This window comes from Piliocolobus tephrosceles, chromosome 14 (assembly GCF_002776525.5).
Source record: "Piliocolobus tephrosceles isolate RC106 chromosome 14, ASM277652v3, whole genome shotgun sequence".
In the NCBI taxonomy this organism is placed as follows: domain Eukaryota; kingdom Metazoa; phylum Chordata; class Mammalia; order Primates; family Cercopithecidae; genus Piliocolobus; species Piliocolobus tephrosceles.
Window position 1 is genome coordinate 33,320,763 of NC_045447.1, and position 15,901 is coordinate 33,336,663.

The 15,901-nt window shown below is 40.2% G+C and overlaps 1 protein-coding gene across 2 annotated transcripts in view; it reads right to left on the bottom strand.

The window, feature by feature from the left end:
* The window catches only part of TMEM38B (transmembrane protein 38B), a 285,502-nt gene extending 270,429 nt beyond the window's left edge, over window positions 1-15,073 (bottom strand). For both annotated transcript variants that reach the window (XM_026456267.1, XM_026456266.1), the window contains exon 1: window positions 14,827-15,073. In XM_026456267.1, coding sequence (XP_026312052.1) covers window positions 14,827-14,938 — 112 coding nt within the window. In that variant the 5' untranslated portion in view covers window positions 14,939-15,073. The remainder of the gene's footprint in view (window positions 1-14,826) is intronic.
* Between the last annotated feature and the right edge of the window lie 828 nt (window positions 15,074-15,901).

Here is a 15,901-nt window from a genome sequence, read left to right on the forward strand (position 1 = left end):
CATGGTGGCTCACACCTGTAATCACAACACTTTGGTTTGGGAGGCTGAGCTGGCAGGATTGCTTGAGTCCAGGAGGTCAAGACCAGCTTGAGCAACATAGCAAGACCCCCCATCTCTACAAAATATAAAAAATTAGCCAGGCTTGATAGTACACACCTGTAGTCCCAGCTACTCAGGAGGCTAAAGTGGAAGAATCACTTGAGCCCAGGAGTTCCAGGCTGCAGTGAGCCATGACAGTGCCAATGCACTCAGCCTGGACACCACAGTGAGAACCTGTATCGAAAATAAACAAATAAATAAATACCTTCATCATGAAATGAAAGCTACAAAAAAAATAAAGTCACTCTCTACTTCCATAAATGCACTTAAAATCACATCTACAAAATAATCCCAAATTCTGGCAAAATGAATCATTAGACTATGCTTAAAATAGTTTTATGAACTTACAGTTATAACAAAACTTAGAAATATAGTTTGTTAATGCACTGCATACATGACTTCTTTATTTTGTTGCACTCAGTCTATTTTAGTTCTAGAGTGTATCCCTGTTTTTAAGAACTGGTTGCATTGTAGCTATTTTCAAAACAGTTGACATTCAACTTGCTAGTGGCTGACATAACTTTTGGAAAGAAGCATGGGAATGTTCTAGCCTTCTCAAAGCTTCAGCTCTACATATTAAGTATTTTTAAATTGCATATTAGTCTACTTTTGATTTAGTCTTTCCCCTTTATAGATTTATCTTCTTTCTAAAAAGAGACAAAAATGAACAACCCATATGCCTCAAGTATGCTTTTTCATCAAAATTATTTAAAAATAATCACGTAGGCAACAGAGGCTTACAGATTATCTATGACACAATTCAAGGCCTTTTAGATCAAGCGTGGGGGATGTTTTTGGTTTTTAAATTTTTTAAATATTTTCAGGGACAGGGTCTCACTATGTTGGCCAGGCTGGTCTCGAACTCCCGGCCTCAAGTGATCCTCCTGCCTCAGCTCCCAAAGTGCTGGGATTATAGTGTGAGCCACTGCGCCCAGCCTTAGATCAAGTTTGAATCATAGTGGACCAGGCAGATCCACATACTCACCTTGTAGTTATTCCCCAGTTCCTTAATGAGTACTTAGAACAGACATACTTGGCAACTGACTCAATGCCCATATAGATTCTTTGATTTATGGCATAAGGATCAATATGGTAGCATAAGGATCAATATGGTAGAATGGATCACATAGAAGCCCCTAGAGATTCCTCTCCTCACCAACAAAGTAACCAAAAACAATACCACAGAAATTGGTGCCAAAACCAAAGACGAAAAGGTGGTGATAGCTATCACATTCCACTAACTTAACTGTTTGATCTAAATATAAGACTGATTGGATCTTGGAGAATAGCTATGAATTATAAACACAGAAAGGTCATGACTGTCATTGCAGCTAGCATTCAAGATGTAGAATTTTTATGGGGTCAAATCAACACAATTCTTAAAATTTGGAAGCAAATGCTTTTTTCTTCCTATTAATTTGCAAAAAAATCCCAGAAGCACTTTGTGCTTTGTTCAACCATTACAGTCTTGCTTCAGGTCTATGTTAACACTCTTGCTCTCTAAAATAGTCCAGAGATTTTGATCACATTGAGAGATCACACATCACACTGATCTGCACTGATGACATTATACTGGCCAGGTCTGATGAGCGGCAAGTAGCAAGTACTTTAGTTATCTTAATAAGATATATGCAAACCAGAAAGTAGGAAGTTCAAACCCTGCTCCTGGGTTTCTGTCCAGTCCAGAGATAGAAAACACTGTTATTTAAATAGAACTTGGTAGGTATAAAATTGTTAACTAGGTTATTGAAAAGGCAAAAAGTAAATACTATGTTATCACAGAGTTCAGTTCCAGAAAGCAGTTACTACTTTGGGGGAGCAAAAAATAGACTGAAATTATTAAAATTTAGAAACTTGGTAGAGGAGCTCTTTAGAGCCCAAACTGAGACCCCTGTGGAGGAAACACTGCTCAGGTGGTGGTCTAGACAGCTCATGTACTACACAAATAAAATACTGAGTTTAAGTTCTTATCCCAAGCTACCCAGCCTATTACTGATATACTCTAAACTAGATGCAGGTCTCCTGACTTTATGGGCTCTTTCTACCACAACATACTCCCCGACTAATACTTTTTGACAGGTCACCCAAATATTCTAACTTTTCTTTCATTTAAAAAAATATTAAATAAATTTAAGCAAAATTCTTTAAACTCACAGAAGTAAATCATGAACTGTCATTTCTGAAACATACTGGAGTAAAACCTGGCTTTCTTTTTTCTTTTTTTTTTTTTTTTAAGATAGGGTCTAGTTCTGTCACCCAGGCTGGAGTGCAGTGGTACGATCTTGGCTCACTGCAAACCTCCACCTCCCAGGTTCAAGCAATTTTCGTGCCTCAGCCTCCTGAGTAGCTGGGATTATAGGCGCGTGCCACCACGCCTGGCCATTTTTGTATTTTTAGTAGAGGCAGGGTTTCACCATGTTGGCCAGGCTGGTCTCGAACTCCTGGACTCAAGAGATTCACCCGCCACAGCCTCCCAAAGTGCTGGGATTACAGGCATGAACCCCTGCACATGGCCTCTGGCTCTTCAAATCATGTAACAAAGGGGCAAAGCTGTGGGGAGGGTCATAAATGTTCTCTTTTTATCTGCATATTGATTGTGGGTGTGTTTGAAAAATCCATTGAGCTAGACATTGATAACTGTTGCACTTTTCCCTGTTTTTACATGGAGATTCATAAAGACATTGCAAAACTGGGCTGCCACCACTGCTGCCACCTTTCCAGGATGCCCAGAACTGGTAAATTCTAGACCTATACACTTGCATCTCCCACAAATTAGAGGAAAGGAACAATGACAAACTTTATTCCAGGATTTAATTCACAGAAATGACAGAAATCATTGGAGAAAATAACCATGTAAAATGATACCTTATTGAGAAACTGCTAATTATTGAAACCAAGAACATTAAATGGGCATGCAAAGGTAAGGCACAGAATAATAAGAAATTTTGGAATTAACCAGATCTGGAGTCAAGAACTAGCTCCATAATTTACTAAACTATATGACTTAAGGAAGGTTATTTTATCCCTTAAAACTATTCCTCATCTATAAAATGAGTTAAATAATACCTACCTTACAGGAATGTGTGAGGAATAGAATATACTAAAATGTTCTCCCTATATCTAAAATCAATCATGCCTACTATTATTGTGTAGAAAAGGTAATGCAACCTTATGTGACACTATCAAAAATAGAGAAAAAGCACCAATAAGTCTCTTTAGAGCTATAACAGCATCTTTCATTGTGGTATCCTCAACATCTAATATAATGCCCAATACAGAGTTTCAATGAATATTTGCTAAAATTAATTATGTATGATTTGAGAGAGGCTAGCAGAATAGTCACATCAGAATTTGGAGTAAAACAATACATTCTGTGTGTAATAGAAATTACTATAGTCAGGAAGTCTTATACAAAATGGTGGTTTGATGTGAATGTAGGATTGAAGAAATGTATTTATTTTAATGAAGACTTAAGAGACATTTAAAATGTAAGATAAGAGAGATTAAAATTAATGATGTAAACTTCCCATTAAAATGGTTTCTCACTAGCAACCACCAAAACAGCATATTCCAACTTCCTAATAAAATGCCCAGGAGACAGAGAAAAGAAGAAACAGTGCCAAGATGGCCGAATAGGAACAGCTCCAGCCTCCAGCTCCCAGTGTGACTGACACAGAAGACGGGTGATTTCTGCATTTCCAACTGAGGTACCAGGTTAATCTCACTGGGGCGTGTTGGACTGTGAAGGCAGGACAGTGGGTGCAGCCCAACAAGTGACAGCCAAAGCAGGGCGAGGCATCGCCTCACCCAGGAAGCACAAGGGGGAAGGGAATTCCTTTCCCTAGCCAAGAGAAACCGTGACACACAACACCTGGAAAATCGGGTCGCTCCCACCCTAATGCTGCACTTTACCAAGGGTCTTAGCAAACGGCACACCAGGAGATTATATCCTGCACCTGGCTCAGAGGGTCCAGTGCCCAGGGAGCCTCCCTCATTGCTAGCACAGCAGTCTGAGATCTAACTGAAAGGCAGCAGCAAGGCTGGGGGAGGGGCGCCCACCATTACTGAGGCTTAAGGAGGTAAACAAAGCCTCTAGGAACCAAAGATGAAGGAGGCTGGCCTGCCTCTGTAGAGTCCACCTCTGGGGACAGGGCATCGCCAAACAAAAGGCAACAGAAACCTCTGCAATTGCAAATGTCCCTGTCTGAGAGCTTTGAAGAGAGTAGTGGTTTTCTCAGCACGGAGTTTGAGATCTGAGAACGGACAGATTGTCTGCTCAAGTGGGTCCCTGACCCCCAAGTAGCCTAACTGGGAGACATCCCCCAATTGGCAGACTCACACCTCACACCTCACATGGCTGGGTACACCTCTGAGACAAAGCTTCCAGAGGAACAATCAGACAGCAACATTTGCTGTTCAGCAATATTCACTCTTCTGCAGCCTCCGTTGCTGATACCCAGGCAAACAGGGTCTGGAGTGGACCTGGAGCAAACTCCAACAGACCTGCAGCTGAGGGTCCTGACTGTTAGAAGGAAAAATAACAAACAGAAAGGACATCCACACCAAAATCCCATCTGTATGTCACCATCATCAAAGACCAAAGGCAGATAAAACCACAAAGATTGGGAAAAAGCAGCACAGAAAAGCTGGAAATTCTAAAAATCACAGCGCCTCTCCCCATCCAAAGGAACACAGCTCCTCACCAGCAATGGAACAAAGCTGGACGGAAAATGTCCTTGACGAGTTGAGAGAAGAAGACTTCAAACAATCAAACTTCTCCGACCTAAAGGAGGAATTATGAACCTAGCGCAAAGAAACTACAAATCTTGAAAAGAGATTTGACGAATGGCTAACTAGAATAACCAATGCAGAGAAGTCCATAAACAAACTGATAGAGATGAAAACCATGACATGAGAACTACGTGACAAATGCACAAGCTTCAGTAACCGAATCGATCAACTGGAAGAAAGGGTATCAGTGATTGAAGATCAAATGAATGAAATGAAGTGAGAAGAGAAGTTTAGAGAAAAAAGAGTAAAAATAAATGAACAAAGCCTCCAAGAAATATGGGACTATGTGAAAAGACCAAATCTACACCTGTTTGGTGTACCTGAAAGTGGCAGGAAGAATGGAACCAAGTTGGAAAACACTCTGCAGGATATTATCCAGGAGAACTTTCCCAACCTAGCAAGGCAGGCCAACATTCAAATTCAGGAAACACAGTGAACGCCACAAAGATACTCCTCGAGAAGAGCAACTCCAAGACACATAATTGTCAGATTCACCAAAGTTGAAATGAAGGAAAAAATGTTAAGGACAGCCAGAGAGAAAGGTCGGGTTACCCACAAAGGGAAGCCCATCAGACTAACAGGGGATCTCTCAGCAGAAACTCTACAAGCCAGAAGAGAGTGCAGGCCAATATTCAACATTCTTAAGAATTTTCAACCCAGAATTTCATATCCAGCCAAACTAAGTTTCATGAGTGAAGGAGAAATAAAATCCTTTGCAGAGAAGCAAATGCTGAGAGATTTTGTCACCACCTGGCCTGCCCTACAAGAGCTCCTGAAGGAAGCACTAAACATGGAAAGGAACAACCAGTACCAGCCACTGCAAAAACATGCCAAAATGTAAAGACCATCAATGCTAGGAAGAAACTGCATCAACTAACGAGCAAAATAACCAGCTAACATCATAATTACAGGATCAAGTTCACACATAACAATATTAACCTTAAATGTAAATGGGCGAAATGCTCCAATTAAAAGACACAGGCTGGCAAATTGGAAGAAGAGTCAAGACCCATCAATTTGCTGTATCCAGGAAACCCATCTCACGTGCAGAGACACACACAGGCTCAAAATAAAGGGATGGAGGAAGATCTACCAAGCAAATGGAAAACAAAAAAAGGCAGGGAATGCAATGCTAGTCTCTGACAAAACAGACTCTAAACCAACAAAGATCAAAAGAGACAAAGAAGGCCATTACATAATGGTAAAGGGATCAATTCAACAAGAAGAGCTAACTATCCTAAATATATATGCACCCAATACAGGAGCACCCAGATTCATAAAGCAAGTCCTTAGAGACTTACAAAGAGACTTAGACTCCCACACAATAATACTGGGAAACTTTAACACCCCACTGTCAACATTCATTAGACAGATCAACGACACAGAAAGTTAACAAGGATATCCAGGAATTGAACTCAACTCTGCACCAAGCAGACCTAATAGACACCTACAGAACTTTCCGCCACAAGTCAACAGAATATACATTCTTCTCAGCACCACAATGCACTTATTCCAAAATTGACCACATAGTTGGAAGTAAAGCACTCCTCAGCAAATGTAAAAGAACAGAAATTATAACAAACTGTCTCTCAGACCACAGTGCAATCAAACTAGAACTCAGTATTAAGAAACTCAATCAAAACCGCTCAATTGTTCAGGAATCTGAACAACCTGCTCCTGAATGACTACTGGGTACATAACGAAATGAAGGCAGAAATAAAGATGTTCTTTGAAACCAATGAGAACAAAGATACAACATACCAGAATCTCTGGGACACATTTAAAGCAGTGTGTAGTCGGAAATTTAAAGCACTAAATGCCCACAAGAGAAAGCAGGAAAGATCTAAAATTGACACCCTAACATCACAATTAAAAGAACTGAAGAAGCAAGAGCAAACACATTCAAAAGTTAGCAGAAGGAAATAACTAAGAACAGAGCAGAATTGAAGGAGACAGAGACACAAAAAATCCTTCAAAAAATCAATAAATCCAGGAGCTCGTTTTTTGAAAAGATCAACAAAATTGATAGACCGCTAGAAAGACTAGTAAAGAAGAAAACAGACTCAATAAAAAAATGATAAACGGGATATCACCACCGACCCCACAGAAATACAAACTACCATCAGAGAATACTATAAACACCTCTACGCAAATCAACTAGAAAATCTAGAAGAAATGGATAAATTCCTGGACACATACACTCTCCCAAGACTAAACCAGGAAGAAGTTGAATCCCTGAATAGATCAATAACAGGCTCTGAAATTGAGGCAATAATTAATAGCCTACCAACCAAAAAAAGTCCAGGACCAGACTGATTCACAGCCGAATTCTACCAGAGGTACAAGGAGGAGCTGGTACCATTCCTTCTGAAATTATTCCAATCAATAGAAAAGGAGGGAATCCTCCCTAGCTCATTTTATGATACCAACATCATCCTGATACCAAAGCCTGGCAGAGATACAACAAAAAAAGAGAATTTTAGACCAATATCCCTGATGAACATCGATACAAAAATCCTCAATAAAATACTGGCAACCCAAATCCAGCAGCACATCAAAAAGCTTATCCACCATGATCAAGTGGGCTTCATTCCTGGGATGCAAGGCTGGTTCAACATATGCAAATCAATACATGTAATCCATCATATAAACAGAACCAAAGACAAAAACGACATGATTATCTCAATAGATGCAGAAAAGGCCTTTGACAAAATTCAACAGCCCTTCATGCTAAAAACTCTCAATAAATTCAGTATTGATGGAACATACCACAAAATAATAAGAGCTATTTATGACAAACCCACAGCCAATATCATACCGAATGGGAAAAAACTGGAAGCATTCCCCTTGAAAACCGGCACAAGACAGGGATGCCCTCTCACCACTCCTATTCAACATAGTGTTGGAACTTCTGGCCAGGGCAATCAGGCAAGAGAAAGAAAGGAGGCAATCAGGCAAGTTAGGAAAAGAGGAAGTCAAATTGTCCCTGTTTGCAGATGATATGATGGTATATTTAGAAAACCCCATAATCTCAGCCCAAAATCTCCTTAAGCTGATAAGCAACTTCAGCAAAGTCTCAGGATACAAACTCAACGTGCAAAAGTCACTAGCATTCTTATACACCAATAACAGACAAACAGAGAGCCAAATCATGAGTGAACTCCCATTCACAATTGCTTCAAAGAGAATAAAATACCTAGGAATCCAACTTACAAGGGATGTGAAGGACCTCTTCAAGGAGAACTACAAACCACTGCTCAACGAAATAAAAGAGGACACAAACAAATGGAAGAACATTCCATGCTCATGGATAGAATCAATATCGTGAAAATGGCCATACTTCCCAAGGTAATTTATAGATTCAATGCCATCCCCAAGCTACCAATGACTTTCTTCACAGAATTGGAAAAAACTACTTTAAAGTTCATATGGAATCAAAAAAGAGCCCACATTGCCCAGACAGTCCCAAGCCAAAAGAACAAAGCTGGAGGCATCACACTACCTAACTTCAAACTATACTACAAGACTACAGTAACCAAAACAGCATGGTACTGGTACCAAAGCAGATATATAGACCAATGGAACACAACAGAGCCCTCAGAAATAATACCACACATCTACAACCATCTGATCTTTGACAAACCTGACAAAAACAAGAGATGGGGAAAGGATTCTCTATTTAATAAATGGTGCTGGGAAAACTGGCTAGCTATATATGTAGAAAGCTGAAACTGGATCCCTTCCTTACACCTTATACAAAAATTAATTCAAGATGGATTAGAGACTTAAATGTTAGACCTAAAACCATAAAAACCCTAGAAGAAAACCTAGGCAATACCATTCAGGACATAGGCATGGGCAAGGACTTCATGTCTAAAACACCAAAAGCAACGGCAACAAAAGCCAAAATTGACAAATGGGATCTAATTAAACTAAAGAGCTTCTGCACAGCAAAAGAAACTACCATCAGGGTGAACAGGCAACCTACAGAATGGTTTTGCAATCTACTCATCTGACAAAGGGCTAATATCCAGAACCTACAAAGAACTCAAACAAATTTACAAGAAAAGAAAAAAACATCAAAAAGTGGGCAAAGGATATGAACAGACGCTTCTCAAAAGAAGACATTTATGCAGCCAACAGACACATGAAAAAATGCTCATCATCACTAGCCATCAGAGAAATGCAAATCAAAACCACAATGAAATACCATCTCACACCAGTTAGAATGGCAATCATTAAAAAGTCAGGAAACAACAGATGCTGGAGAGGATGTGGAGAAATAGAACACTTTTACACTGTTGGTGGGAGTGTAAACTAGTTCAACCATTGTGGAAGACAGTGTGGTGATTCAAGGATCTAGAACCAGAAATACCATTTGACCCAGCCATCCCATTACTGGGTATATATCCAAAGGACTATAAATCATGCTGCTATAAACACACATGCACACGTATGTTTATTGCGGCACTATTCACAATAGCAAAGACTTGGAATCAACCCAAATGCTCATCAATGACAGACTGGATTAAGAAAATGTGGCACATATACATCATGGAATACTATGCAGCCATAAAAAAAGGATGATTTCATGTCCTTTGTAGGGACATGGATGCAGATGGAAACCATCATTCTGAGCAAACTATCACAAGAACAGAAAACCAAACACCGCATGTTCTCACTCATAGGTGGGAACTGAACAACGAGAACACTTGGGCACAGAAGGGGAACATCTCACACCGGGGCCTGTTGTGGGGTGGGGGAAGCGAGGAGCAATAGCATTAGGAGATATACCTAATGTAAATGACGAGTTAATGGGTGCAGCACAACATGGCACATGTATACATATGTAACAAACCTGCACGTTGTGCACATGTGCCCTAGAACTTAAAGTATAATAAAAAAGAAAAAACAAACAAACAAAAAAACTTACACTATCAGCCCAGACTGAAAACTATAGCCAATCACACGCCAGGGTTCAGGAGGATTCACATGTTTGTTCACAAGACAAATGGAGGTAAACAAAGAAAAAAATCCCACTTGTTATATTACCTGATGTCTTTTATGTCTTTGCTTATGAAGCAAAAGTTACAGAGAAGGGTGGAGGAGTATTATCTTTCCTGGGATTTTAAAGCTGAAAACCTGAACCAAACAAAAATGGGATGCAGTCCTTCACATCTTAGGCAGAAAAGAGTTAATCCCCTTTCTCATTTTGCCTCCGGTGGCATTTTTTAAGATCTAGGCAGACAGTACAAATGATCTGATATAAATGGTGGGAAAGTAGGGAGTGAGGTACTGGCAGTGGTAGAGTACATACCAAAACAAAGTCTCAAGGAGTAACACATCTGAGAGGGTAAAGATATGAAGAACTCCGGTAGTAGTATATATATGAATTATAGTTTACTGCAGGTGTGAGTTCTAGAGAACCAATCACTGGGGGGACAGGAAAAAGTTGCCAATTAAGTAACGCATACATATTCTACGTAAAAATCTAAAAGAAATGGTGTTGGAGTAGGAGGAGTATACACATATTAGCTTCAGTTCTGAATATGAAAAAGGAATTCTGACCACATAAAAGGAGAGTAATACAAGCTACTCACTCCATCTACTGACAGAGCCTGAACAAATGTATCTTATTCAAAATGAGTTAGAAGAAAAAAAGACATATATGGGGTGTAAAAAAATTACTATAGGATATAAAGTGATTAAGATCCAGAAGATTCAAGTGAAATAGATAACACTTAAGAATTAGCTACTGGAGAATCCAGAGGAATTTTCTACAATATAATGTAAGCATTTACTCCAATAGATTTGGAAGTCTAAAAGAAATAGATGATTCCTGGGAGAGATATAAATTACCAAAACAACTTAAGTCTGGATTGGAAAAAAAATAAGATTTACCCATTAAAATATACCAAGAAACATAAAACTACATAGTTGAAGTCTACCAAATATCAAAGAACAAGCAATGCCTTAATTAAATGCCCAAGCTTAAAAAATGAAAAGCTTCCCATTCTATTTTACAAAAACAGCATAACCTTGGGCCCAAACTGAGGGTCACACAATAAAATAACCTAATAGGCTCATTTCTATTATAAATATAAATGCAAAAATTTTACATGAAGTACTGCCAAATCAAAATTCCTAATGAATTAAAATAATGTATCAAGTAGTTTAGTCCAAGAATATAAGGATGATTCATCACTTTTTAAAAATGTAATAATGTAATTCACTACGTTACATTTTTAAATGGGAAACACAATATGATCTCAATAGATTTAGAAAAAAAAAATAGCACTTGATAAAATATGTCACCTTCACCAGGATGGTGTAAAGATATAGGGATATCCTAGAAAGTTGGGAATAAAGTAAAACTTCCTTAAAAGTATCCCTCATAAAAACCTATAGCAAACATCACTCTTGAGAAAACTTTAAAAGCTTTCTCTTTAAATTCAGGAATATCAGGAGTAAGACAAAGTCACCCACTATCATTAGTATTCAACAAAACACACTTTAATATAAAGAGGCTAGAAAAAGAAATGGAACCCGGGTTCTTGGCTACAAGCAACAAAAACCAACAAACTTAAGCCATAAAGAATTCATTGAAAGGATTTCAGTAGCTCACAGAAAAAATAAATAAATAAAAATGAGAGGCTAATGAAAACAAACAAGAACTAAGGACACTCCAGAGGTCTATGCAGGAGGCATGATCTTAGTAAAGGTCGAGAGCAGAACCAGCTCAGTGAGCATAGAGCATACTCTGTTGAGACCACTGAGTTCCAACTGTTCTATCCAGCCATGATCATACTTGCAAAGGAACATCTATACAACAAAAAATACTGCAGATAGATTAAGAACCTATACTTTTTTAGAACTATAGAATTTTTTTTAAAAAAGATCAAGGAGGAGTATTTTTATAACCTTAGGCCTGAGAAAGCCCTTCTTAAAATACATAAATCCCAATGGTGACTAGGAGAAAAAAATTAATAGATTTTTTATGAAAAAGTAAGAATATTATGAAATTGTTTAAACTTCTGCCATAAAAGACAATATAAACAAAGTTAAAAGATAGCAAGAGTTATGGGAAAAAAGGACTACAGACATAAACAGAACTAATATCCATGATCCACAAAGAGTCAATAGAAGACAACAGCCTACAGCCCAATAAGAAAATGGACAAAAAAAATCAAGCAATTTACAGGAAATACAAATGACCAATAAGAGGCACAAACTCATCAGTACCATGACAAATGTAAATGAAAAATTGTTTTCTGATCATCAGAATGGCAAGATATTGAAGACCAATAATAGAACTGTCAAAGGAAATGGGCAAACTAACGCACTTCAGGTAAAAGGCTAAACAGGTACATCGTTCACTCCTGCATCTGAATTCTATAATTTTTACATCTTTACAAGTACTGGTACTGTATGATACTATATTAGTATTTAATAATCACATGGTTCTCAATTTTTGGAATCTCAGGAGCCCTCTACATCCCTAAAAATTAGTAAACAGATCAATGGTTGCCAGGGATGGGGGACAGCTTACACAAAAGTGCAGGAAGGAAATTTGGGGTGGGTGAGGAAACTGTTCAATATCTTGATTGTGATGGTGGTTAAATGGCTGTATGTGTCTGTTCAAAAACACAGAACTTTATTAAAAATGGTGAATAGACTCTATGTAAATTACATCTTTTAAACAATCTGACTTAAATTTTTTGAGAACCCTAAAGGGTTTTGTTTATGTTGGTTACAAGTATCAATACTTAGCATCTTAGAAATTGTAACTGAGAAAATTTTAAATAGTTGTGGAGGCTAAAGCAACTCCAACATCTGCCATGTTGACTTATGATTAACCCCAGTTCTGGGATTGCTTCTAAGATTTATATTTTATCTACTGTTCCTTGTGTAAAAGTATATACTTAACAATCTTGCCCTTAGGTCAAACAACCTTGACGCTATTTCACTTACCATAAATCCTGCCCTTAAGCAACTGTCCTACACATCCCTGGCTGGGGGTTGGGGGTCGGGTAATAGGGGTGATCCACCATCTCCTTAGGGCCACCCAAGACATGGCTTCTGTTCTTAAGTCCCTTTTAGAGTTTTCTTTCTGAGAAACTGAATTCCTCACCCTCTCAGCTTCCTTAGCCTTTGTGGGTAGGACTGCATAGACCTGTCCACTATGCACCAATTGTTTTTTCACGTTTTCATTTTTTAAAAAGTACATGTATTAAATGTTAACATAATGTATTCTTCCAGCCTGGCCAACATGGCGAAACCCCGTCTCAACTACTAAAAATATAAAAATTAGCCGAACGTGGTGGCAGGCGCCTATAATCCCAGCTACTCGGGAGGCTGAGGAAGGGAGAACTGCTTGAACCCGGGAGGCAGAGGTTGCAGCAGGCAGCCAAGATCGCGCCACTGTGCTTCTGCCTGGGCGACAGGGAGACTCTTTCTCAAAAACAATAATAATAATTATGATCATGTATTCTTCATGAAAAATAACTTTTCTAAAACAAAAAACATTTAGTGAGAAGAATCATAGTGTTGCACATTTTAACAAATGTCTGGCTTCAAGTAGAAAACTGTTAGCTTCTCACATCTACTTCCTTATGTTACAGTATCACAACTCAGCCTCTGGAAAACTCCACTGTACACTTTTGAAAAAATGAGTGACAAAGATAACATCTGCATATTATTATAAAAGTAATTTTAAACTGGCAGTGTCAGAGAATCCCATGGGTCCCTGGACTACAATTTGAACATCTGATTTAGCCTATACAAAAAAAAAAAAAAAATTTCTTTTAAATCAAATTCTGAACATGTAGTAGCAACAAAACTTTTTTTCAAATCAAGGAAATAATATCTTATGCAGATAATGTGTTCTACTTTAATACAGTAATACCATCCTTACCCAGGTCAAAATTTGTATCAATGATTTAAACTGAGCTACAAACTTCAACGTAAATGAAAAATATTTCTGAGGTCTAATGAGTTTTTAAAACCAGTAAGCAGTCCATAAAAAAGGTACAGCATCATCCTCCAGACCTCACTCATCAACTATCTGTAGGGCAAGGTGACAAAAGACAGCAAGAACACAAAGAAAGTAGGCAAAGAAATGCCTGACCTCAAAGAAAGAAGAGGTCCATACAACTAAAAGGACAGTACAATAACTCTAAAAGTAAAGCAGTATTAGAGCAAACGCACCCTGGTGTAAAATCCAATAAAATACAACTACTGTCCCTTGATCGCATTGCTGAAAGAACTCAAAATGCTGTTTCAAGGCTACATCCCCGTTCTGCAGATAGTCAAACTATGCCAGGTAACTCTTACTTGTACTGTGTTCGTAATGACTGTGAAAAGGGGAACGCACTCGCTTCTCACATGCTAAGCAGGATGTCAGGACACTGCGTGAAGGGGAATCCTGGTCTGGCTACAGGAGGCTTTTTGTTTCAGTGCTTGTACAACTTTCATAACTGGAGAGTAGTCCGCAACCATCTATTACTCCAAGAGACTAAGTCAGAAACCTGCTGTCTCCTCACGTGACTTTCAAACACTGTGCGAGCGAGTGGCGGCACGGCCAGGAGGCCGCGCAAGCCCTGGGCTGGCGCGGGTAACTATAGTTTCGAAACGCGGCGGCGGCTTCTGTCAGTCCTGGGACTTCTGCCGGCGGTTGGCAGGGTCGACCCCGCTCGTCCCGGCTGCGGGGTCGCGGACCCCAGGTCACGCCTCCTTTGACAAGTACTAGAGCCTCCGTCCTTCCCAGCCCGTTTCCCCATCTGCACTCAGGAAGTCGGACCTACCGGCCCTTGGCGCCCCTCCAACTCTACCATCGAATTGTCTGGGCTAGCGGCCACTCAGCCGCCCACCCGACTTAGACGGTCCTCGCCGTCAGGGGCACTCTGAGGGGCACGGCCCGCGGCGCCCCGCACTCACCCGGCTGACGTTTCACCGCCATCACTGACACTAGATAGTGCGCGATGTCAAAAAAGGGAAACATGGACGTGCGGGAGAAGGCCAGAGCCAAGTCGTCCCATGGAGAGTCCATAACGACCACCGACCGCGGCAACCGAAGCAGCCTCGGCGACTGGTTCCCCGCGCGCGCGCACAGTGAAGGGTAGGAGAGGGGACAGACACCCACAGCCGCCCGCACCTCCGCGCCAGCTCCAGTCCTGCGCGTGCGCCCTGGCGCCGAGGGGGCGGGGCCGCTCGTAGCGGGAGCCGCAGGCTCACTGGCCGCAGGCGGGTGGGCGGGGCGAGCGGGTTCTCAGCAGCTGCAGGAGGCTCTGGCCTCGGTTCTCCTAATAAGGGTCCAGCGTCTTCCCCATCCTGGGCGCGGCGCAGGACCTGAAGAGCATGCAAATGAACAAAACACGGTCCTCAAGGGGGGACGCTCAGAGTTGGATTTATTTCTGTAAATTGATATCATTCACCTAACATTTATCGAGCAACCACAGTGCAAGTCACACTGACTTACTGGAGATAAAACAGTAATATCCTGCCCTAAAGAACTATGCTTTCCCTGAAAGATATTTTTTATAAAAAGAGAAAAAACGCACATAATGGTACAAAATCAGGTACTGAGAGGTAAAGCTGCCGTGCGAGAGCAGTTCCGAGACGAAGATTACAATTCTGGGAAGTGGGTAAAGTGACATGTGAGCCCGACTTTAAAAGTTAAGTGAGAAGCAAAAGCTAGGTGGGAGATGGAGGCAGGTGTTTTGGGTTGACTACAAAGTGAGAAATGAGGTTGGGAAAAGTCCCCGAATGGCAGACAAAGCCAGGCAGTTTGGCTCCAGAGGTTAAATTCTTGATCAATCAATATGTTATGCGCAGAGCCAGAATCCCTTCTCCTAATCATTACGCTAACCGGGTTGTTTGGTGGAGGATGAGGGCGTGGAAGTGCAACTGAGCAACAAGATTAAGAATAGATTGATGAGAAGCGACTGACAACGGAAAATCGGAGGGTATTCACTGGTCCAAGCAAAAGGTAGTGGAGGCTGTGGCAGCAGAA